The 25,956-nt window shown below is 39.0% G+C and overlaps 1 protein-coding gene across 4 annotated transcripts in view; it reads right to left on the bottom strand.

Annotated features, from left to right (window-relative positions):
* The window catches only part of RFTN1 (raftlin, lipid raft linker 1), a 101,306-nt gene that overhangs the window by 6,418 nt on the left and 68,932 nt on the right, over nucleotides 1–25,956 (bottom strand). For all 4 annotated transcript variants that reach the window (XM_026103766.2, XM_064506235.1, XM_026103765.2 and 1 more), the window contains exons 5-8: nucleotides 22,796–23,219; nucleotides 18,638–18,841; nucleotides 10,538–10,653; nucleotides 1,034–1,137 (exon numbers count right to left, since the gene is read on the bottom strand). In XM_026103766.2, coding sequence (XP_025959551.2) covers nucleotides 1,034–1,137; nucleotides 10,538–10,653; nucleotides 18,638–18,841; nucleotides 22,796–23,219 — 848 coding nt within the window. The remainder of the gene's footprint in view (nucleotides 1–1,033; nucleotides 1,138–10,537; nucleotides 10,654–18,637; nucleotides 18,842–22,795; nucleotides 23,220–25,956) is intronic.

Here is a 25,956-nt window from a genome sequence, read left to right as displayed (position 1 = left end):
TTTATTTCTACAGGTCAAAGAAGAATAAAATCAACAATGACCTAAATGCTGCCTGTCCCCAGTGTCTTTAAGCAGCCTGGTATTTTGAGGGGGAAAAATCAGCTATTTAGCCTGACAGATCTAAAATACACGAGTCAGTCTGTGACATATTTTGGCTGAATGTTTTAGCATTAGTGTGTAAACACAGAATAAAGTGTTTTAAACAAAGAGCGAGAAGCCTTAGCTCCACGGTGCACGTGCGTAGCAGAGTCTCGGGGCAGAGGCGCCTTCGCTCCCGCACAGGGCACAGATCCGCCATGGGGCTGCGCGAGCCCCACCGCCGTGGAGCAAGGCAGGAGGCACCAGCAAATGCCACCAGCACTTAGACTGGGTGCCCTGGCAACCTGAACTGTGTTACTGACATTATAAAGGGGCTATAGAAAGCCAAGAGTGAGAAGAAAAAATATGCACCTTTAACAGATGGGGCTTACAAACTATAATGATTTTCCATTCATTGCTATATTTAAACATATATGAAAAATCTGAATACCGGTTTTCCCCCAGCACAGATGGCCTTTCTATGTTTTGGGTTTTTATGGGCAGCATCAGTCTTCACCTACATCTCTCGGAGAACTAGGCATATTTTTACTTTTTTAAGATAAAAAATCAGGACTGATTATATTAATGTGTATATTAATATATTCCTGACCAAAGAAATCATCAATTGGAAACAAAAAATCCAGAATGCTCAGTCTCAATGGTTAACACTTGGGATGACTGCTTTCTACCAGCCATGAAGAATAGTTTTAAAGTTTTATTTAAAACCCCCCAAATAGCAACGTAGACCCCAGAACAACCATCTAGGCAAGCAAGGCTGCTGGAGTACATGACACGCTGATCTCGCATGGTTCTGCTCAGCTGGACTGCGGATACCGCCAGCACCAGACAGGCGGCGATTACGAACAAAGTGAGTTTGACAGCTAGGCAACATCTCACTCCAAACCTTAGCACAGGTTTTGTCTGGGGACTAAGTGAAGCCAGGGCACCCCCGTACCTGTTGGTCTTCACGACAGGGGTGGGAAGCACGCAGGTGAGCTGCCAGCCGTAGGCCGCCAGGGAGTTCAGCAGTGGCACGTAATCCGCCTGCACCTCGGCTCCCTCGGGAAAGGAAGGAAAAACCAGCAGTTAGCATTATTGCTTGGCGCGTGACATTCGGTTTGACTTGAAAAAAAAAAGAAAGAAAGAAAAAAAAGGAAGAAAAATATGTGTGTGGGTTTTCTGGCAGGGAGAGAGGCGTTTTTGCACTGAAGTGGGCTGTTTTGTATGTTCAGCTAAGCAGGAAGGAAAACATTCAAAAACAGGAGACAAAAGACTAAATCAGCCGTTCGTCCCAAGCTGTTGACCTGGTTTGTTTAAAACAGTAAACGTGTTGTTGGGGTTTTTTTCACACTGCCTGAATCCTGCCTCCCTATAGCTCCATATCCATACAGCTTTAGGTGACTCCAGGCCCAAATAGGACTAATTCGTTCTAGTTTATCAGCGCTCCCCCGCACAAACTGTCTCTGGCAACTTTCAGTGGGGCTAAGTAGCAGAAGTAAAAAACAATTATCTCCTTCCAAGCAAAACAATATTCAAGTAGCTGAAAAAAAAGGCAACGTTGCCCAGTCCAGATTCTGCGCTTGTCTAGGTGAGACTAAATTCGGAAGAGCGGTGCCCAGGTTACTCCACAGAGGTGGCTCAAGGGCAAAATGGGCAGCAACAGCAGACAGCAAATGTAAGTACAGGTCTAGTACAGGTCTATTCCTTCTAGCACCCACCAACACATAAGCATCGCCTCCTTGCTGTTTTGAGTCAGGAAATCTGTGGGCGACACCAAAAACTGTTGTCTTTCAGTAGAAATCTGGCATCAACCACAGATTTTATACAGTAGAGCCTCGCTAATTCTCTCCCTACTAAACAGCAAACCCCGTAATTCTCTCATAAAGAGCAACTGGTGATTTCAACAGATTGCTCCAGTGAGGTAGTTAATTGCCAAGACTTTCACTAATTTAACAAATACATACCAGAGCACATTTACTAGTTTTTAATTTTAATAAATACAAAGCAGGCAAGTGGTAACTACTAGTCTCTACAAACATAATTATATACCACTAGAAAAACAATTAACTTTCATGCACAGAAAACCAGTCTACATGCCTGGGCTTTCTGGCAAATATATTTTAACTCCCTATTCTCAAAACTGGGTGAGGTACAATAGTTTTCCCAGTAAATGGTAATCAGGGCAGTTCCAAAAAATCCACTTATTCTCAGTAATAGTCATTTGATCAGAATTAATGCAAATCTGGCTGTAGTTTTTCAAAGTATTTTACTGATTTCCAACCTCAACTATTCTTTTCTTCTAATGAAAGTAATTTAGGTCACTTGATATCTTCATAACTGAATGATTGCCTGATTATACCTATTAAAAACCTGATCTTCACTGCAAATGCAACTAGCTGAAGGAGCTGTATCACTCCTGCTAAAAAGGAGAATATTTGAAAAAATCTCCCCCAGGAAGTTCATGCAAGAGCTCACTGACTTAACCTTCCTTCTGATTTCTGTACAGACACTTTCAGGGGTGTATTGAGATACAGCCGCTTTACATCACCATATACAGACCAGTATTACTCACAGAGGAAGGAGATGCCCTGCAAGAGGAGAGCAGCACTGAGTGGCCTCTGATGCATCCCCTCTGAAGCCATCAGGGCTCCTCACACAGCCGTGATCGCGGTAGATTCAGAGTCTCCACAGATTCCCATTTCCCTCCTTGCCCTGCCCACCCTATCCTTGCTGTAAAATGAGTATTTCCTCCCTCTTTCCAGTTCTTAGACTAGAGTGTCCAAGGGTAACACAAAAAGGATGACACATCTAGATGCCTTTAACAGCTAATGTCTCAAGAAAACAGATTAATAATGCTGAGATTTATGAAATTTGTCAATAATGCCTTCTACATTTAAAAGTGCTCCAAAAATAAAGATGAAAATAGGCAACATTAGGAATATTAAGAATGGATCAGAGCATCTGCCATTGCAGCCCTGCCATGAGGTGCTGGGAAGGACCCACAAAAGCATCTGACTGAAATGTTCCCTCTGTCAAACAGTGTTTGTAAGGGAAAAAAACAGAAACAGCTCACTCTTATCCAGAGCATGAGGATAGCAGGTCAGGAAAGACAGGCATAGCAAACCTTGTTTGTGCCCCAAGCAACATCTCATGTTGCAGAGAGGATTTCTATTTCAAAGTCATTGCCTGAGATGGGTGATTACCAAGGAGAACCGTCTTGTTACATCAGGATATGCCAGAAACGTCAAAAATCAGAGCGATGTTATGGCAATGAGGGAGGACGTCCATAGCATAAACAGCTCATTTGGCTGCTGCAGAAGCCAAATTGTTCCAGGGAGGCGCTGTCACTCCCGCCACAGCCCGCAGTCCCCGCAGGCTCCAGGTGGCAAGACAGGGCTGGCTTTGGACCTGTCTCACTTGTTAGCTTTAAGCATCATCTGCAGCAGACGATGCTGTATTTCACCATCCCAATGGTACAGATGGGCGAAGAGCGGGTGAAGGTTCAAAAATATCGTTATTTGAAACTAAATTTAAGATTAAAGTAAATTAACTTTCAAGAAAATAGAGCAAATCTGGAAAGGGAAAAGAATCTATTGAAAGAGTCCTGAAAAATTGTAGGGTGACTTATTTTTTGTACGTACTGCTACTCGACACCATGATCTGCATGTTGGCCTGTTTGGAGGAAGAAAGCATACACATCACGCAGAGGTCCACACCTCCTTCAAGCGCCTTATGCTCTTCGACAAGCTCTGATCGACTTTGCACGCGGCTTCTGTGGACTCAGATGTGACACCGCTTCCCCGCCCCCGGGGGACAAACTGCTCCGAATAACTGGCTGTGCTTGAAGGTGACAGACATGAAAAAGGACTTGCTCCTGAATAAATGGGTGGAATTCATGTGGGCTTCAAGCTCCTTACCTCCACATTCACATAATTGCAGCTTTAAGACCACAGAAAATTAATTATCCCTCCCCATCCAGAGTCATCACTAGTAATCCTATCCCACCATTGGAATTTGTGTCGCAGCAGGAGGCACAACTGTACAGACCTTCAGGACAGTTAGGCAAAGAATTGGTGTCGTATTAAATGCTTTCCAAAGCAAAAATGCATCCAAACAAGCAATACACTGGGGGCTGGGTGGGGAGGAAAGGAGTCATCTTGTGTTTATTTTATATTTAATACAGGAAACCATTAGAATTATTTTATCTATTATTATTTGAGACAATGGAAATATAATTTCAAACATACAGCTTCAAAAGATGAAACTGCAATGCTCTTTCTAGCTAACAAATTGGGATTTGAAAACCAGTAGGAGTAGAAAGTAGATCTCTGCTGAAAAAGAAGTGTTCAAATAATAATGTGTATCAAACTGGGGAGACATTCAGTGAAAGGGTGGAAAATTTTAATTAACTTGCTTCCCACTCTCCTGCGGATGATAAGTAATCTCTGATCACACCTTGAGTGTCAAGAAGCCAGAGCATATTGAGTTAGGTTTTCTCCTTGACTTGTATCACATGAAAAGAATTCATTTTATTTATAGTTTTACTGTTTGTTTTCAACATTTTCTTCTCTCACAGTAGCTTTAGCTCATTAGAAAAACCTAAAAAGTATGATTAAAAAAGGATAAAGATAATATCTAGGGCAAGCCACACAAACAACTGCATTAACAATTTTTTTTTCTTTTTTCCCCCCCTACTGCAGCAATTTTAACCACAGCGACATAATAAGCACGGCAGCTACTAAGCTCTTGTGAGACAGAAAAAAGTTCTTTAGAAATCATTCTTTCCTGGGTTAAGTGAGTGTGATTTAGTTACAAGGCAGCTATGGATTGTCTCTATTTAATATTTTCTTCCAAGGTGGATTAAAGAATGGAAGATGGAGAATCCCATTAAATAAGTCTTAATAAAACCTCCAAAGGCAAATCCTAACAGACTGCGTACTAAGATCTAGGGACAGATGGCAAAGAGGACGGGAAGCAAAAAACACAGACGCTTTACAAGCACAACCTACTGCTCATGGGAGAAAATGGACAGTGCTTTCACACCCAGTTCCTTACAAAAATACAAAAGATAACCCCTTAGAGAGGCAATGTGCACCCCTGCCCGGTAGTGGTCTACAGGTCTCCACCACCACCAAAGTCACAATTTTTTCCTAGTTCATTGAAGGGAGAAAGAAGAAGTGGTGAAGGTAAGACTTGCATCCTGCACCTCTTGAAGAAGAGGAGAAAGAAAAAGAAGGAAATATATGGGCTGTATGAGAATGACCTGGTACAAGCTGCTGCAGATGTTTTGTGTTTGCAGTAATATAGAGAAGACAAGGAGAACAAGTACATTCTCTAAATCTGTGAATGATTTTTCTGTTCCATTTCTGGACTTCTTCCATAGTCATTTCTTTTAATTATATGACATTATCAATCCGTTAAAAATGTTTATTGTAAGCAAAAGAGAAGTTTCACAAGTGTTCCAGCGATAGAAGTTGGACCATGCTCCTCTAGTATTGACCTTCTCCTAAATGTTAACGTATAGCCCTACACAAGCTCGTTACTATATATCCACTGAGAAACCCAGTAGCTCGATAACAGATCCATGTGGGAGGCCTCCTGTGCTCTCAGAAACAACCAGCATCTTTTGATGGCAAACAGGTCACTGACACAGATTAGCTACCAGATTAGCACCTTAGTGAAAAGTTCAACCCAACTGAAAAAAAAAAAAGGAACAAATAAATCTACAGCCAGGGTTTTGCTCATTATTCTGGTTACTTGTAATTTAGCTTTTTTATGATTACTCAACATATGTGAATTCATGGCTGTGGAATATTTTTGAGAACACAATAAGACTGTAACACTACACCAGGTAGCATTCTGTTAAGATATTTTTTCTGAGAACTCTGATTAGATCCAAATGTGTCCAAATGCCACAATTTCAAGACACATGTATGCTGCCAAGTAGCATTCACATCTGTCTACATGGTAGGGTTAAAATAAAAAAACACACACAAAAAAACCCAGTGCCCACAATGCCCACTTCTCTCAGTGACTTTTGTGGATGCAAATCTTATTTTCTGGCATATGCATAAACTGGTAAAAATGTCTGAGTGCTCCTGATACTGCCTGCACCTGCAAAACATAAGCACATTTGTGCAGGGACATAGTTTTGCTTTTGGCAAAACATAAGATAGGCACCAAAAGCTCCACAAGGTGAACATACTGACATAGTACATTCTCCACCAAGGAAGCATGGAAACATCTTATAAAATGTGTTAAACTTAACATCGCACAGGGAACATCCACATGGCAATTCCACATACTTCGCCACAGAGCACAAGAAATAAATATGATCTAGCAATCAGTGCATTTTTTTGAATAACCAAATAAAAATATTTTTAATAAAATTTTTTTAATAAAAAGCATTTTTAGTTTCCCAATTCCTGCAACGCTTGTGCACTACATCTTTTGCCGAGTACTGAATTCACAGCTTGCCCATCAACTGTTTTTTGAAAAAAAACATAGAAAAATGCTATCTGAGAACCTGTATGATCCAGAGTGCCTTACCACATATGTGGCTTAATCTTCTCCATGTGGTAATTTCTTTCTGTTATAACTTATCTGTGAACAAAATTTTGCTTTTGTAAGGAGCCCTTCCACTGAGCACTCCCTCACTATGAAATGAATCACGTATTTCCATGCAAGTAGCAGAGGCCACAAGTGCAGTCAACAGGAGTGCACACCTCGGAGTGGCCCTTCTCTTGCACGCAAGATTGCTGCAAGTGTGATTTATGGGGTGCCAGCGGCTGCTTCCCGCACCCCCATCCAAAACCAGCCCCATGGCAGCACAGGGTGACAGACACCTCTCCCCTGTGCCATGCATTAGCCAGCCTAAAGCTGACCTGCTGGGGAAAAGAAATGGGATTTGTGCCCTTTTTGGTTCTCTCTAAAGTATAAAAGAAGCCTGAGTTGCTTTTTCTCAGCTTGTTCTTAAATGGAAAGTTCAGATCTGATATGCTCATTTTCTTCCTGAAAGGTTTTATGGGTGAATGGAGAATGAATTCTTATCTATGATCCTGTCACAAACCCAAGCAAACCGTGACAGATAAGAAGTGATTTTTTTACTCAGACTGTTTTAAAACCTGTGCTTTTCTGGCTGTTTCAAGTGCCCTTTGCTCACATGGAAGAAATATTTGCTTTGTTAGGCTATCAAGCTTCAGCTAGACTTCAAGCTCCACACAAGTAAGTATCAGAAAAGTTCCAAATTCATATTGCTAGATTTTATTACTAAATTTATCAGCAAAATCGAAGAAAGAATAGCCTGTGCAATTTAATCCTATGTAGTGCATATGTCTACTCAGTTCAGCAGATAAACATATACATATATATACTGCTTTCTTGTCTAATAAAAAAGTAAGAAACCAGCATTATAAAAGCCTGTTTAGATAACAGCCTCCTGTAGGTTTTTTCAGCTTTTCTTAAAAAGCAACATGGGGCAAAACATTAAGTATTACGCCCAGACAAGAGATGTCCTCTGGGTGGTAGAGAAGATCGCTCACAGAACTGCATTTCATGCCCATCACCATCAGCTCCTTTGCTGATCTGGTTGTGTCTCTCTCCTATGGCTGGAGACAATAGAATGTAGCTTCATTGACATATGATCTAAATCAGATTTACAGACAAGTTAAACCCTCATTTCCAGTTAATTTTTTTTTTAAGGTTTACATTAAGACAACTCACAACCTAGGCTCAGCAGAGATCCCTTTTTAAATCTTTTGATATGTTGCACTGTAAGAGGTTTACTGTGTCTACAGCCGATACTGACCCCAACCCATTCTGCCAGGGAAACAGCAACTCTGTGACATATGAGGGATTTTAATTCATGTCACTACACCAAAGACATAGCATAGCAGAAAACAAAAAAGTAATGAACTACCAGCTAAAGATGTTCAATGAGAAAATACCTGTAAATTAAGGAACAGTATTTTCAGAATGAACAAGACTTCAGAGTAAGAACAATGCAGAAATCTAAAATAAATGTTCAGGCACTCAACTTTGCTGACAATATTAGCTATTTTATTGTGGGTAATGGGGAAGAGAAGGTGACAGACTAGAGTTGGGGAGAGCGAAATCATGCAGGCTTTGATTAATCAGAGCTGTCTACCCACATTTGCCTACACAAGCAGAATTAAAACTATCAGAGAAGTTTTAATGCTAGATCTCACAGGCCGTAGTGGAAATAATGTGCCCTGACATTTCTAGAGTTAAAGTGATAGGGATGAGAGCAGCATTTTGTCATTAGAAGTCCTCTGGTCATTTGCAGAGGATGCCACAGCTCCACTTTGCCAGAGAAGAAAGAGTTAAGCTACTGGGAGCTATTACATCCTGTGGGTTGCCTGGTGGGACCGCATACTGTGACAGCTGCAAGCTTTACATCCTCTACAAACTGACATTTTGCACACATACCCAGTGCATCGCACTGTTCAGCTTGTTTTCTCTATTAGCCTTAGCAATTAAAAAGGCAGCACTTTCTCTGCCAAGGGGTGTGCCAAGCCCTCTCTTCTGCCTTCATGATTAACCAGTAAAACATCCACCTTTTCATTCAGAAAGGTTTTGTTGTTTGTTTGTTTGTTTTTTTTTACCATCAGTGGCACTGATACATGGTGTATGTCTGTCTTTTTCTTTTGTTGTGGCTGGGATTCTTTTCATTTGTTTCTCTCTTCTTCTTAATTGGGAAACGGCACAATAAATTTACATTCAGTGCAGACCACATCTGAACAAGACTATAGCTCATCCAGATAATCAAATCTGATACAAATTTAAAATAAGGATCCATTATACAAATTCATTTTGTGCTGTCCATCAGTGCTTCTTCAACTACCTTGATGCAAACAAAAACATTCAAACAGGACAGACAACTGGAAAAGGTTAACCTAATCACAGCTGAGCCTGTATGAAAAAAATAAGAAAGTCTAGATTAGTGAGACATGCTAGGGCTCCAAAATTATCTCTGTGATAATGCTTTGAATTAACCCTTCACAGAAACAAAGCACTTACTGGCTTTAGGACATCATCTGTCATCACTGAACTCAGTCTCCTTCATTATATATCTCCCATTTTACAGTCTGTTCCTCCAGCACTTCATTGTTCCACACTTACAGTAAATAAAGGTGAATTCCAAGGGAGTTTAACAGAGAGACCATTTTATCTTCTGGACAGGACACTGGCAAGTGCCTACAGATTCCCTCAGGTTCCAGTATATCGCACTCCTTTGGTGACTTTACCTACCTACGCCTATCATCTCTCAGAAAGCAAGAGGCATGAAATAGCCAGGCAGTTACTCAAATTTCAGGAGAAAAAAAACAGAGATGTTCAGCTCTTCTCTCTCTCTAGATGGGAAAGGCCTTTGCAAGAGTTCCCCAATGCTTCAGCAGGCTTTTTCTTCTCCACAATCTTTCACCTTCAGGTTGGTGGGGCAATGCATCCATCATATCCCCAAAAGAGAGGCACCTGATCTTAGAAGGGCAAAATTGCATACCTCTACCTACCAGGGCTTTAACACTTGAAAGGACTCTGCTGCAAGACACTCTTCTGCATGTGTGTGCTTAGCTTGATTCTTTCCTTGGATTTTACACCATTTACAGTATATTCCAAGCTGGAAGATTAGGCATTGCCTTTATAAATACGTACCATTTATTTCTGGCAGACCAGAGTAGTCAAACAATATACCAAAAAGATCTTTTAAAAATTAGGTAGTGATATCTTTTTTTTCTGTGATCAAAAGCCCAACTTTTTATTTACCTACCTGTGTGTCAAATGTGCTGTAGATCTGTACTGATGAATCTGATCTAAACACTATTTCTACTGATCTGAGTGTGCATTTATTATCAGTAAAAAAAGCCAGCTACATGCATGGTTTCTTTATACACTTTTTACATTCTCTTGATTATTCTGCAAATGCATAAACCCATGTAAACCCATGACCTGATCAAACATATAGGCATCTATTCAGAACATATCTGTTCTTTCAGCATGAAGGAGGTCAGGGAGAAGCAAATGCAGTTATTTGTGCATTCCTACTGCAGCTAAGTCTACCTAAAAGGTCTTCCCCTTTACAACTGCTATACTAGAGTGACTTGTGTGATTGTGTTGCCCTGACAACCAATGGAGATCCTCTTCACAGTTATTCTATCAGACATCTGTATTTTTAGGACAGACAGCCCTGAGTTCTATTGCCCACCAACACTCACACTCCCCCCTGCAAACACCTGTGAAATAAAACACAGGGGGAGTATCAAAATCAAAAAAAATTGTGCAAAGCTAAAGTGCAGTTAACTGACATTACTGTTATGTTCCTTCCCCTTTCCTCAACTGCCTGTGTGGTACTGTTGAAGCACAAATATGTATGTGAGCGTTTGCCTCAATATCTTGCTGGGTTTTGATTTATGAAAGAAAATATGAAAAAACGCACACATACCTTCAGTACAGTCCATTGTTCTACAACAATAGCGTCATAGCCCTGCATGGTTTTACTGTCTTCTACAGCAACATCTTCAAAGAGAAATACTCCATCCATTGTTCCATGTAAGGAATCTGCAAAAACACAGGCTTATTATTTGTAAGCTCTATGGAAGATACGCTATGTGCAGTGAGACGTTTGAATTTATTAATAACAAGTTCTTCCAGGCACACTAATAAAAAAGCACATAGACCTTCCTCTCACAGTCCAACGCTATGAAATGGATGACACTAATTCCTCTAAGCAAGACCAACTACCACTGTGTCATTCCAGAGTTTGCCCTCAAAAAGTACAACTCTTCCACTTTGTACAGGCAGCATTAATTTAGGCCTCAATTCAGCAGTACTGCCCACCTACTTGAAGTTATACACATGCTTCGTGGGCTAAAACTCACATATATAATACACTGGGCCAACTCATCAAGGGCTTCAGTAGGTACACCCATGATAATGACTACAGCCATTCATTCACACAAGTTAGAGCACTATGTATGGACCTGTCATTAAAATTACAGGGTCTACATGGACTAGGGAAGATCAGGCCTATCTGAATGGTGTGAAAGAAAAGACACATTCACAACTATTTCATCAGTTTATGACAGCATTTTGACCAGCTGGTTTAGTGGCTCTCTATTCTCAGTTGGATACCCAGCATGTTCAGGCTTTCTTCCGACTACGCACACTGTTAAAATTACTCGAGCAGCAAGTTCTCCTCGACCTTAGCCATACACTTCATAACCAGCAGTCACTCCCACATGCAAAAACTCTCTTCCATGTATTCAGATTTATCTGCTCCATGACAGAACAGAATCAGAATAACTGAAAAAATTGACTGACTTTTCTGTGCAACACAAAAAAGTCAAATAATGAACACTTGACTTGTATTTTAACAGCTATTGTAAAAAAGCAGTACTGTACCCTTTATGAATACAGAAAACTCCAGTCACATTTACAAAAAGCATTTTTTTCAGCATGCCCTTCTATTTAAGTAATACATTTAGTATGTATGATTATAAAGATCTTGTTCATTCCCCTAAGTGTTGTATATTATATAGTGGATTTTTCCCCCCTTTTTCCGAAAACTATGTTCCTTGCAATGATATGATGTATGATTCTGAAATGGAACCACACATGCCAAACTAACAGATTCCTAAACTGATAGGATAGTCTTATCTATTTAATGCAAGTTAACCAAAATTCTCTTTTATCCCCTCCTCCATCTGTACATCTAAGAAAAAAATCAAAGCAGTTACCAATTCCTTAAAAGAAAAACTCAGATTATGCTTTCTTCTGTAAATTTATCGTTAAAATGTTATAGCTTATTTTTTTACTATTAGAGAAGCTGCAAACAAATAAATTGTTAAAAATAGAGATATGAACTTTTTTGTCTAAGATAGTGCATCGATTTTATTTACTGATGTCAAGACATCAATAATTTTCCTTGTTTTTTCATTCACCTACATCACACTGTATCTAGTACAAGATACTTGTATAGCATTTCTTTGACAACCACTCTGTAACAAGACTTGCACCCACAGCTCAACTCAGACAAGGTAACAGGAAAGAGAGTATACTTTGCAAAGCTTTCTCTTACTGGTCAGCAGCAGAACTTTTTCACTGATGTCTCATAGAGAGGATGACGGACTGCCAAATAACTGTTCTGCCATTTCCCAACTTATCTGAGTCACAGCACTCTGTGGGGGTCTCAAGCATCCAGAAAGCATATGTGCTGCTGTGTCTTCCACACTTCTCCCCTCTTCCTCCTCAAAATAGACTCATTCTTCTAGACAAGTCTGCTTAGTTATTTCCTCCTACTTTCTTGGTGGATGTTGTGAGGTCAAGAGATGCTAGCAGGAAAGCATCACTACCTCCTAGGGAAAACATAGCAAACTTGCAAGTAATTTTCACATAGGAGGCAGTGGAGAGGATTAAGTGGCTTCCTACTTCCTGCAGACACAATCTCAACCTCTTCTGATGTCACTATGTGATCTAAATTCAGTTTATTATCTGGACATGCAAAGCCCACAACAAACCAGACTCCTACAGTTGAAGACTTTTGTCTACAAATGCGTGCAGCAAGACTCTTGCAGGTGTAAAGCATGTGCACATCCCCTTGCTTCTATTTACATGGTCAACTACTCTCTTTTGTACAGTTTCAGTCAAGTCATTAAGTTCTAAAAGAGCAGATGCAAATATTCATGTCTAAAGCAAAACAGATTTTTGAGCTGAGTTGTGAGGAAAGAAAATGTAAACCATTTACTAGTAGCTTTCCTTGGGATTTGGTTGGAAGACTCAAAGAACTAGAAAAATACACTGTCTACTTTCATTGTGTCTGACTCCCCAGACAGACTTCCTGTAACTCCGTTCTGATTAAAGAGGGACAAAGAAACCTCATCACTACAGTCTGCCGTTATTACACACTGCTCCAAAGAGGATAAACTGGATTACAAAGCAGTAACTCCTTTCAGCAGCTGTATCTGAAGGAAGATGAGGATAAGAGGCAAAAAGGGAGGTGTTCTGCACTTTTGTCATCTAGATAGATTTCTTCATCCCAGTGAGGAGAACAGCCATTTTTGCTGAGAAATAGTAAGTAAGAACAGTTAAGTGGCTGGGTTACAGGTTATAGCAGAGCAAATGGGGTACAAGATTTAATTATCATATTTCATTCAGAAATGGCACTTTATTAGGCCCTAGATTTAAAACTGGGAACCAACTCAACTTCTGTGCAAAATACCTTATTCCAGTACCCATACCCACATCCAGATCTATTTTAGGATGAATAATATACAAATAAACCTTTAATTCTCCAAAGCAGGGATCACAGGACAGCAGCTAAGGCTGAAAGCAGAAAACAATACATCACCACTACACACACGCACATTCAAATATTATAAGAGAAATTTTATACAGAGTGTTCCATTAATGTATTGTGAATTCTATTAATCAAATCCAACATCACACTCTTGCCACAACCGCAGCTTGAGTTCCACCCACTCATTTGCCAGCTATTTAATAAGGGATCAAAACACCATCAGCATGTGTGTGTTTGCACTCACTCATAAATCATCCTTTATGCTTCAGTCTGCTGCGCATTCCACTTGTACAGTTCACAGCTTCCACATATGTGAACATCATGGCACATGTAATGTTTTAGAAACTAATAATTGAGCTTGTGAGATCCTACAGGCAGCAGATAAACTTGGCTGCACTTCCTTGTTGGATGTACAATGATTACTGTGGAATGCTATATCCAATCAATTCTAAGATTCATTTATCTTTTGGTCAGAAAAGATCCCTACAGAAAATCAGAAAACTAGAAGGAGAAAACTGATGAAGGGTAGACAGCTGATGCATGCTGGTGGTGCCTGTTCAACAGAGTGATGCTTGTGAAAAACTCCATAAGAGAAACTGGCTGATGACATTTATTACAATTTCCCCTTTAATGATAACCAGATCTCCTCTCTACCTATCCCACCAGTGTTTAACACTTTCTTGCCATGAATACGTCTGCCAATTCGCATACCTTGGCAGCACATCTGCCCTTCTACAGCTCATTTACCACTCTACCAGCTCAAAGGGGGAGGTAGAGGAAGGAATAATTGGACCATGCATCCCCTATCATGTGAAGCATTTGGGATGCTGAGAATAACTGCGGGAGAGGAGAAAGCAGAAAGAGGACTAAGGGTATTGTATTTTGGAGAAAAGGTGCACATAACCTACGCTACGGTGTCAAGATTAGCAGGAATTTCAAGGACGCTCTGACACAGAGGTGTGGAAGCATGACTCTCTGCAATTTAAGGACAAAGAATTGGACAGATGCAGCCTACCTGCAGTACTTTTATCCCACAGATGCTCAGGAGTCTGCAGCAACTTAGCCTACAATCACTTGTTCTAGAGCTGACCCACGAGGTGGGATTCATCTCAACTAACCTTAGACATCTACCATACAGATGTCTAGAGCAGAGTTGTACAGCTGAAAATCAGCCGTCCAAAGCTTTATATAGCGATATATTAAGCTGGTCTTTCTGGTTACCACTGTTTCTCATGCAAGGTATTCCCTGACTCTGATATGGATGCAACCTCTTTTGATAATCTCTTCTTTAACAAGCTTGATCTCCTGGAATTTAGCCTGTATTAAAAAGTTCTTTGGTAATTCCAAATGTTGGCCCATTTGTAATAGGCAGTAAGTCATGCGAATAAAATAAACCATTCTGACTTTGCTCAGTTCATGGTGGCATTTCCCACTCCACGTTCTTGAACACACATAACTTCTTTCTTAAAGAAAAGGCTCAGAACATAAAGGTTACAATCACCTCCCTTCCTCTGAAACTGTTCCATTACCACTGCATTTTTTATTAAGGTACCCCACTGTGCACAAAAAGCTATTTTCACTGGGTTGTATAAATACTTGATGTAGTTCTGTTGACAAAAAGCTGTTTTAATGTTCTTGCTTCTGATTTACAAGTATATGGGAAGAAGATTTACCATGACAGGTCCACTAGTGGGCAAGAATTTTCCTAGTGTTGCCTGTAAACTACAATGCCCCCTCATCTGGGATGCTAGACTGTAACCTATTGTTCTCAGCGAGGAAAACTGGCTATCAGCGAGTTTATGTGGCATGTGATCTGAATGTTGGCCTCTGCTTGATATTTATAGACTTCCACCCCCCCCCCCAAATCTTTTCACCTTCAGTACACACAGAGAAAATAATTCCATACAGATGATAAAAATCCCAGCCACTTCAGTGAGTAAGGTGAATATAACTGGCCAAATGCATCACTGGTTCCACTCTGTCAAAGGCAGTGCAAATACTACAGGGACAACCAATCTGCACCTAAAAACCTGACTACTCTTCTCTTCCAAGTAACCTGTATTTTGTTCTCTTTGCTTTGTTTCTAAATACTGTCAATGTTTTCTGGTTAGTTGCTTTTTCTAAGTTTTAAAGTCAGGAAATTCACAGACAAAATGGCAAACAAATACAGGCACACCATGTATTTAAAGAACTGTAGTTCAAAACAACTAAAGATGAGCAGGCTTGTAATTACATAGAATCACAGAATAGCTGGAGTTGGAAGGGACCTCTGGAGGTCATCTTGTCCAACCCCCCTGCTCAAGCAGGGCCACCTCGAGCAGGTTGCCCAAGACCGTGTCCAGTTGGGTTTTGAGTATGTCCAAGGAAGGAGACTCCACAACCTCTCTGGGCAACCTGTTCCAGTGTTCAACCACCCTCGCATTAAAAAAGTTTTTTCTTATATTCAGACAGAACTTGCTGAGTTTCAGTTTGTGCCCATCGCCTCTTGTCCTGTCACTTTTATTTAACTCAGTTAAGCTACCAAAACATAACCTTGATTCTCCCTTCCTTCTCACCTTCACCTACTCATGCTGCTGATGGGAGACTTGCTGTTGCATGAAAGAAGCAGATGCTGCCTGTCGTATCCTTGCCATTTTCAGTGTTGTTAATCTGTAGCTTATCACTACATTCCCCACTTCTCACTAGGAGAGGGAATGGGTGAAGTCCCATGATCACTTGAGTAGAGCATTACAGAGGGTCAGTTTAGATCTGGGATTATAGGCAGAGGCAGCATTGACCTTAGTTGGATAAGAAACACCACTATGTGACTAAGCTCAAAATTTAAATAACTGTAGTCGTTAACATAAGAACATTCAAGGAATAAGCCAGCTGCTGTTTCTAACTTATTAGCACAATCTGAAAATATTTAATATATGGTGTAGCTCTGCATGGTTTACATATTGTAACTTGCAGTTGTGTTATATTTCTTAATTATTCAGCACAAAAAGAAACAATTGTAATCAGTGAACTTTAAATCTCTTTTAGGCAAAAGTATTGGCAAAAGGACTAAATGAATTTATGATAACTGACAATCTGGAAATCTTTACTTCGTTGGGCATTCCAAGGACAAGGGGGAAAAAAAAGAAGATAATAACTTTGCTTTTAAGTCTAATATGCAAAATAATGAATTAATATTTTAAGGCAAAGAGAAAAACCCAGAAAAGCGGAAAACCCCCAGAACAAAGAAATGTAATATAACCAGTCAAAGAAAGTATGCTAATATTACCTTTATTTAGACGAGGATTAATCAGTGAATTAGGAGACCAGCTAGTGAAGAGCTGGATAGACTGCCATAAAAGACCAGAAAAAAGTAAAAGGGGAGGCCGAGGGCTTCTCATCTCTTCCTCCCTCCCCCTTTCCCTGGGTTGCCTTACACCAGTATATGACTGAATGAGCTCTATCATTTCTCTGCAGCATGGGAAAATTTTAGGATTTAAATCATAAACCTTTAGCCGCAACTGGTAGCAACTTACAAATGTTCTTAGCAAATGTTCTTCTAGCAGCATGGACATATTCATGGCATTTATCATATTGTTCTAACTAATATTCACACTTTTTAAAACCTTAACTCTGAACCTCTTGACTTAAAATTATTGTTCCTGTAACTGCAAAACACTTAAAAAAATGTTTTGTAATAGTCCATCTTCAACCTCTAATCTATCTTAACCCTGAATCTGTCCACTTTTATATAACTCAATTACTCGTTGTTCTGTTTGCACAGAAACTTTACTGTCATTATTCAACCTTACTTTATCTATGTCCGCGCAGCTATCTGGCACTCCTCACTGTGGTATCCAAGTGCACGAACTTCCCCCAGATTCTGTTATGTAAATGAACTTTAAAAGTTTAAATAACAGAAAAATGCTGTGTTTAAAGCATTTTAGAGTGCACTGATAAGCAGTTTTTATTAAAGAAAACACTGAGCCTGATATAGCCAATTAGATTTGACTCTATGAGCTGCAATTTATACACACAAAATAAACGATCATTTGTTTTTAAGCAAGTTAACTAGCAATTACAAGACTTTCCAGGAAGCTGTGCAAAAGCATTCCATCAACTGAACTTTAGACCTTCCTTTTTTGCTACTTGCTGCAAAACGAAAAATTAGGACTGCCTGTTAATTTCTCAGTTGCATTTTACCAGAACAAACTAATGTTGCTGTTTTTTTATTTTGGGTCCGGGAATTCTGACCAGCTGCAAAATAGGAAGAAGATGCTCTGGAAGCAGTTCTCCTATGATTTTGCGGCTCAAACCCACAAACCTTAGAAACAGTGCCCAACCTATGGGTTGCCACGTCCCTTTTGAGGAATGCCAAACAAACCAAAATTAGGTGAAAGATTCATAGCATTCACAGGATTCAGCCCTAAGCATTTGAACTATGAAGTATACTTGTAACATATTTTTATCCAGCAATAATGCCAACATTTTTATGTTCAAGTACTTTCCTTCCCTCAGCTTGTTTTCCTGGTTCCTTGGTTACGTGCCTCAGATCCCTATTAGGCACCAAAATCCTTCTTTGTACCACAGACACAAGCTTGACTTCAGAGACACCAGGTGCCCAGGAGTGTAGTATAGACTGCCTACACTAGTAAGCTGGATTCAAATCTTGGACTTAGTGCTACATTTTCACAGCATGCAAACATCTCTTTTTAATCTATTCTTAAAGTAAGACCAATGTCAAGCCCTCACTCGTACACACTAGCTAGGATGAAACAAAAATGGAAATTTTGTAAAACACTGTGCTGTCAAGGTGAAAAGGGCCCCTGCAGGAACCAGTAGTAGCTGACCATATTTTGGACATACAAAACTGGAGGGACCTTATACTGACTGACCTAGGATCAGACCTAGACACAGTGTGTGGCCAGACAGCTAGGAGGAAAGCTCTTTCCATTTATGCCGTCTGCTTTACAATCTTACTTTAATTCATTTTCCTTGGTGCTGTTTATTAAGTCTATATATTTCTGCAGTTACAGAATCATCTCTATTATGTTTATAATATACAATACATGATCTCAGTTTTCTTTATTCAAATGCCAAAATATTTCCTGTGCTTTCATTCCACTTCACTGAAACGGGCTGATCTAAAACTAATCTGCCCCAAGCCTCCGCTAAAAGCACCTCCCAAATGTCTTCTCTTCAAAGATAATGACCTCTATTAGAGGAGAAAGGAAAATAATCACAGCATAATGCTTTCTCTAATTTCCATACCATTTACCATTCCAAGGCTGAAGATGGCGTTTACCAATGAGCCTCCTTTCCTGAAGTGATCTGTCATGTGCTCCAGCCAATTTGCTTCCAAGCTGTTGACAGTCTGCCCATTCCTGGAGATCCTCATCGGGATAGTCACCGTGTAATACCGACTGCATCTTTGCGGGGTTTTTGGCTTGTTGAACAGAGCGAAGATCTCTGTTTCTAGCAAAAAATAAAAACTGAAGTTGGAAAAATACAACAACCAGAACATGCTATTTTAGCTAAAACGTTTGCCTTTTCCTGATTACACTGTACAACCACAAATACTCTGGGGTTATCTCCTTAATACATTTGTGCAATGTCTGGCATGGTAGGGTCCCAAACCCCAGCATGGTATTTTGAATGTTGTTACAGTATTTATTATTAATAATGCATTTACTGTGGAAAATAAAATATTTAAAGATAGCAATATTTGAGTACTACTTGACTTCCCTCTTACTGGAGTTATCAGTATAAATAAACATACAAAAACAAATAAGCTCTACGAACTGCATTAAGTACTGTAGAATTCACATGACTACTAGAAATAGTACTTATGTTTTTCCACTGAAAGAACTGTTAAAAGATCTGTAACACTGAGGACAGTTCAAATCAGAAATCTTACTGCAAATTTAGGAGTAACTGAATGCCATAGATCATGACCACTAAACTAACATATTTAATAACTTGTTTTGGTAATACAGTGGCATGGAACCAGCAAGGAGCAGAGTAAGCTAAAGGAAACGCAATGAATCATAAATACAGAGACTATGCTAGCTGGTTAGCTGATTTACTCTGGATCTGAGCCAAGGCAAGACACTAACACAACAGCAAATGAATTTTGGAATGTGAAACTGTGAAGGGTCTTACAGAGGAGAACATCTTCTAGAGTCTGCCGCATATCACTCCTAGCATATCTCAGGAACAGTTAATTTACTCTTACCATTATTAAAAAAAAGTCAATGCTGGCAACAAAAATATTTACAGCTGTAAAGTTCGAAGTAAGTTTATGTGCAGATAAACCGTCGAAATTTTCAGGATGGTAATAACCACCAGTAAAGCTACTGATATAAAATGTTTGTACATTATTATTTCACTTATTAATGGACAGGGAAATCAATGGTAGAAGTTTTGTTGACTTCCAAGAGCCAAAAATTTTCCCCCCAAAGAATTAATTTAAAAGGCAAAAAGTTCATATGGCCCCTCAACTTGAAAGCAGCTCCTCTTGTTTCCAAGTGATACTATTCTAATTTTAAGTATTATAGTAAAGAAAGTGAAGTCAAGCGAGATGTTCAGATTCCTCTCTCTCAGAAACTTCACTGAGGAACAAATGAAAAAGATGATTTTAGAATGGGTATGCTCTGAGAGAGGCTACCAGCAGAGCAATAAGCTCACTACATAACCAAATATGAAAGAGACCTAATGGTCTCAGAGATGAGACATCATTTAAATAGAGTAAAAGGCAGTAAGTTGCCAACAGGAATCCTCTTGCTGTTCACCACAAAATGATGAGATTAACTCAAAAGAGCGCACACAGAGAACTTATGTATTCAGTTTGATGCTGACCCCCAAAATAGACGCCAGTGTTGGAAGGATAGATTTTTTTGTTGTGCATGAAGACATCATACTAACAACTGCAAAACAAGGAACTGGATGTCAAGGGGGAGATGGTAATTTGGTTTTAACACTGGGCTACGGACAGCACATATTTGAAATCTGTGGGAGTCTTGCAATGGCTGACATGGTTTGCAATCATCAGCGAGCGTATACTACACCAGTCCTAGACGCAGTTCAAGATTAAGCCACTACCGACAGCAGTTTTCAGCAGGGAGCTTGACCGCTTAAGTGTACACAATGTCACCTTCAGTTTGGTTCTAGAAAACACAAAGCTTTTGACCTAACATTGGAATATTTTTGCCTTGCTCACAGAGAAATAATTTTCAACACATGTTTTGAGAGCCCTTTAATAAAAGGGAAAGTGATTGAGCACTTGAAAATATTTGGTAAAAAAAAAAAAGTGAAGCATAAAAATAACATAAAAATAACACTTGAATAGTGTAAAATCCTAAATAAAAGAACAAAATTAAGATTCCATAGTAGTAGTCCATACTGTAGTAGGACTAGTAGGCTAACTGGAAAAAAAAAAAACACCTGGTGCTTTCTACCTTCATATTCAGAAGGAAGGATGGAGGATTGATGCCAAAGACTGAAATACATTTTCCATGGGAGGAAAAGGGAGTGCTGTAATAATGAAAAACCATACAAGAATAATAAATCAGTAATCTTGTATAGGCAATATATTTGGGAATATCCTACCACAGGTGAGCTGTTTCTTTTTCTGTCACATAAAAAACTACCTTCCCAGACTTTTACTCTTCGAAAGTATTAGCATAACTCACCAGTAAAAAAAATGGATAAGAAATTAATAAAATCAAGCCAGAAAGCACTGAGAGAGAGAAGGATAAATAAACAAACTAAAAGGACTTTAAAGATAAAAGCTCTTGTCTGGCAAATCAGCAGCTGTAGTAAAATCCTGGGGTGTTGTAGGCAGATGCAAGTAGTGAACACTTGAGGTGGTTAAGCTTCACACTATATAGAAATATTAAAAACACGGCACTAAAAGATTTCCAGTGTTCAGTGTGGAGAAGAGCAGCATCAAAACATAATTAAACCTGTTGGGTGAACTGTCTTGAAGACAGAGTATATAAAAAAAACTGGTCTGATTGACTTGGAGATAACTAATTTAGAACTACAAGACTAAGAGTGGTTCTACAATGTTCAAGATTCTCGCATAAACAAGAGTAAATTATTCAAATAATAGTTATGCTTTGACCAAATCTGGCTGTCCTCTTGCCCAACAAAAATTGAAGAAACTATGGTGAAAGGTTACTAGAGTTTGATCCAAATCTGATGACAAAAACCCTAATTGCATCAAAACGCAACGGAAATCAAGACAATAGTCCAGCGGAGAGGCCATGTAAAGTCATTCTCAATCCTACATATAAAATCCCCACAGAGGCTGAATTGTTTGAATGAATCCATGTAAAACATAAAGAATAGGGATAAAGTCAAGGACAGCACCAACTCAAAGGAATGTCAATGGAATTTCCTTACGTAGACTCGTAGCTTGTAAGGAAAGTAAGCAAAGCAGTAACAGAAATAAATGTACACACTGTTTTCTAGGATTTGGACAAATATAGGAAAGAAAAATGTACTGAGGTTTAACCTGGGAAGGAGACTAGGACTTTTTTTTCTGACTTTTCATTCTCTAAATTATTCCAGTCTACATCCTATTCTCGACTACAATTCCTGCCACTGAGGTAACCTCCCAGAAACAAACAGCTTAAGGAGGTTATTTTAAGACAAGAGATCTGTTTTTCAGTTGGTATAAAATGCTATTTAAAAGTAGAAAGCACATCTGCGGAAAAATATATCAGAGAAAGACACTGGCATATGAAGAATAATCTTCCAAAAATAATTGAGAATAAGAAGGCAAATTATTAGGAGCACCATTATCAGAAGGACCATTATTGTGAATTCCTAAACATGAACCATTAACAAAAATAACCACTACTTTCCAGTAATTACAATTCTAACTTTAGCATTGACCCCAGCCTAACCAGCAGACTCAAGGTCCAGGTCACATACATTCATATCATTCCTGATTTGCTTTAGTTTCTGCTATCTGTTCATCTGCTACAATGGGCCTAAAAGTGATAAGGCTTTGAGACTTATTCCTTCTATTGCTGCAAAACCTTCTCAGACAAATTAGCAGGGTTTCTTTTCAATGGACAAAAAGGATACGAAGATCAAGAGCTCTCAGGGTATTGGCACCACATATGGAAATGAATCAATTCAGCTGAAGAGCAGACAAAGTAAGCCTTTAAACTCAGGCATGCAAACTAGTCATAACAAAGGTGCGTCTGCTTATAGCATCTCTCCAGTTGCCACCTGACTTATTCTCAGTCACTGTGAACATGCTGAAAAGCAGGGTAAGTGGTTCGTTTGGTGCATCTTTTCTATTCTATTGCAATGGTAGGTTCCTCACCCAACCTCGAGCCCCCAAAGGTGCTAGGAACATACTTCAGGCAATCTTTAATTTGGCTTTTATGCATTAGAGGTCATGACAATACTTACTGCCTGTAAGCAGTTTTGAACTTCGTGCTGGTGTTTCACTCTCTGCTACTCCATTCTGCTTGTCGGCTGCTTCTCTTACACTTGGGCTCTTGTGTTCAAGCTGTTCTTCATTTTCCCTTGCAGACTTGCAATTCAGCTGCTCGGTAGCCTGTCCTTCACCTCTCCCATCTTCCCTGGATGTGGCACATTGGTCAGTGCTTTCCTCACTTGTTGCCAGAGTATTGCATCCATTAATGCCATCTATTTTCTCGCTATCCAGTGAAGCACAATCCTCAGGGTAGTTTGAAACATTTTTATTATCTCTTGATTGCACAGAGTTCTTACTGGTGGGTGTCAGAGAGCAGCTGACAAGGCAGTTCTTTAGGGAATGGTACTGAGGTATAATTCCAACAAATTTCAAGCCTTGACTTGCAGCATCTTGAATCTACAAGGCAAAGAAGATTAGCTTTTAACTGGCAAGCTTTCTTAACTACACAGAAATACAGAAAATAACACCCATCAAGGGAGCTAGAATGCCATTTTACTACTTTTGTCCACTATCACAGGAAATTGTCATGTTATATTTACATAAAATGTTAAGCTCAGGTTAAGCAGGATGACAAGTTCCCTAAACAATCTGTAATAATGTCAAAGTGCAAAAAAAGAGAAAATGCCTCCACATGTCTTCACCAGGGATAAAATATCTGTTTGAAAAGTTTACTTACATATTATTATAAACATATTATAATTAACAGAAGTGGTATTACTCAAATGAGTTTTGAGTATATACCTTACGAAATCAGGGACCTGTAACATTACATCTCCTGCTCTATAAGGACTGCTCTGATTATGACATTTATGCAAGAAAATATTCATTAATTCCCTTTGTTACATGCACCACTATAACAACAGTTTTTGTTTTCCCTGTTTTGAACTGAGACATGAATGACAAGCTTTCATATAATGAGTGTAGAAAAAGTAAAGTTAGTTCAGTATATGGCTTTCAGAAAGATACAGAACTCACAGAATAGAAAAAGGAGTTGTGAGAAGAGCAAAGAAGAAAAAAATAATGAAAAGTAAGACAGGAGTAGTATTAATCCTTTAAATTTTAGGTATAGGAGGAAAATGAAGGAATCAAATCATTAAAGATCCTCAGAAAAAAAGCACTGGGCTAGCAATAACGACAATTAGTAAAGCAGGAATTAATGGAAGGTTTGAGATGAAGCAGAAAGAGAAACTTCTGTTACACAGACTCAGCATTTCTGATGCACCGTCCATTGGAGCCATCAGCTTCATACTCCTGAAACAGAGGAGGAACTGCAGCAAGAGCCAGAGTTTCATGAAGACAGATGAGTGTCTCTGATTCATTTATCAAAACCTTCAACAGCAAAGGAAAGGTTTCCAGTGTAACATGTATTCTTCATATAATAAAGTTCAAACACACATAAACATTTCAAAAATAAATGCCTTGAGAATGAAGGACTAATTTAACTTTCTGTGCATACCCTGTAATTCTACAGAATTAAAGTGTCCTAATTATTCTCTGAAGTTCAGCTTAGTATGAACCTAAGTATAATAGTTCAGGCTTTTTCAGTAGCCAGTAAAATACTAAATTCTACCTGAATTTTTAGTCTGAAAGCACAAGGGAGGGAACAGAATAATGAAGAGTTTTATACAACTTTTTTTTTTTTTTTTTTTTTTAAGAGGAAGCTCATTTCTGCATCTTCCCTACCCAGATTTTTTCTTTTAAATGAATCATCTACTTCCTGGCAACGTGTTGCTGTTCTGAACATACAGACAAACCTACAGATGATACCTGATCAACAAGAACTTCCTCTTTCAAACCACTGTTATTTTTTCCATGTTAAATTAACTCTTAAAATTGCGATGGCAGGAACTTAAACACAGTTCTCCAGGAAATAAGGCAACACTCTTCGCAGGTGTTCAGCTTGATGAACATGAGATGCTGATTTCAGTAAAGCTTATTGCTAAGGTGGGATAATAACCTCCATATAAAATACTACTAACGGTATCCTTATCAGATGGATGTTTTTCTACAGAGCAAGTTAGTACATCGCTAGCATGCTCAGCAAGGTTTAAGTGAGTGTCAATGATAGATGGATTCATGCTATGCTTAATGCCTTACCCCCTGTTGCAATTTTACAAATACTTTTTTATACACTCCTTGACAGATACAGTTACAAATTCAGTTCATCTGCCATCACTGATTGAAACTACATTTGTTTAGTAGGTTGCAGGGCAGTTAATTATAGAAATGCAACTGTTAAGAGCCTTGGGGATAGTACATGCGTAGTAATTTTATTGGTCCTGCAACACTGCATGTCAATCCACACAAGGCTCTCACGCTGGGATCTGCTCAAGAGCAGCTTTCACAGCTATTGCAGCTCTTATGTATTACAGTCCTGGCACACTAAAAAAAATGTATTTGTTCTAAGAAATACCTGATCTTGAGGTGTTCTTTTACAGCTCTTGCTCTCAGAAGCGGAAGAGGAGGAACTGAGGACAGTCTGATAGTCTTAGCTGTATTTGCCTAATACCATAGCAGAAAGACTGGAAAAAACTGAATGCACCTCCAAGACCCTTTTCAAACAAATTAATCAACAGTATATACGATATATTATCTTATTTAAACTTGCATTTCAATTTTTTTTGATTACATAAGGGAGGATCAAGCATCTCATTATTTTCAATAAAGCCGAAAGAGCAGGAAATGTTACATCAACAGTGCAATATAAGCTGCAGAACAGTGAAGTGATGTATCAGCAGATGCAAACAGTCCTCCTTTCCAACTTTCCACAAAAACATAAAGAGACCAGCTCTCAGCATAAATAAAAAATGAAGCCTTAACATTTTCAAATTAAAAATAAAAGCAGCTTGATTTTTGGGCATCCTGTTTAGAGTTCAAATTGTACAAACTTTTAGTTGTCTGTACAACCAGAGTGAATTATCCCATCCAGTATATATTTAAATTTCCTGTATTTGATATATTTACAACTGCCTTTACTCGGTAACTGCAGTTCAGAAAAACACCTCATATATTTAGAGGCCTACTTTTTCAGAGTATAAAAAAGCCATTGTTTTACACTTAATTTGGGTTACAGTTGCCCACCATCCTGCAATATTTAAAACTATTAACTTAAAATATATGATGGATTCAGGAC

This window comes from Dromaius novaehollandiae, chromosome 2, assembly GCF_036370855.1.
Source record: "Dromaius novaehollandiae isolate bDroNov1 chromosome 2, bDroNov1.hap1, whole genome shotgun sequence".
NCBI lineage: Eukaryota > Metazoa > Chordata > Aves > Casuariiformes > Dromaiidae > Dromaius > Dromaius novaehollandiae.
Note: the sequence above shows the minus strand (reverse complement) of the source record. Positions and strands in the feature narration are given on the sequence as shown.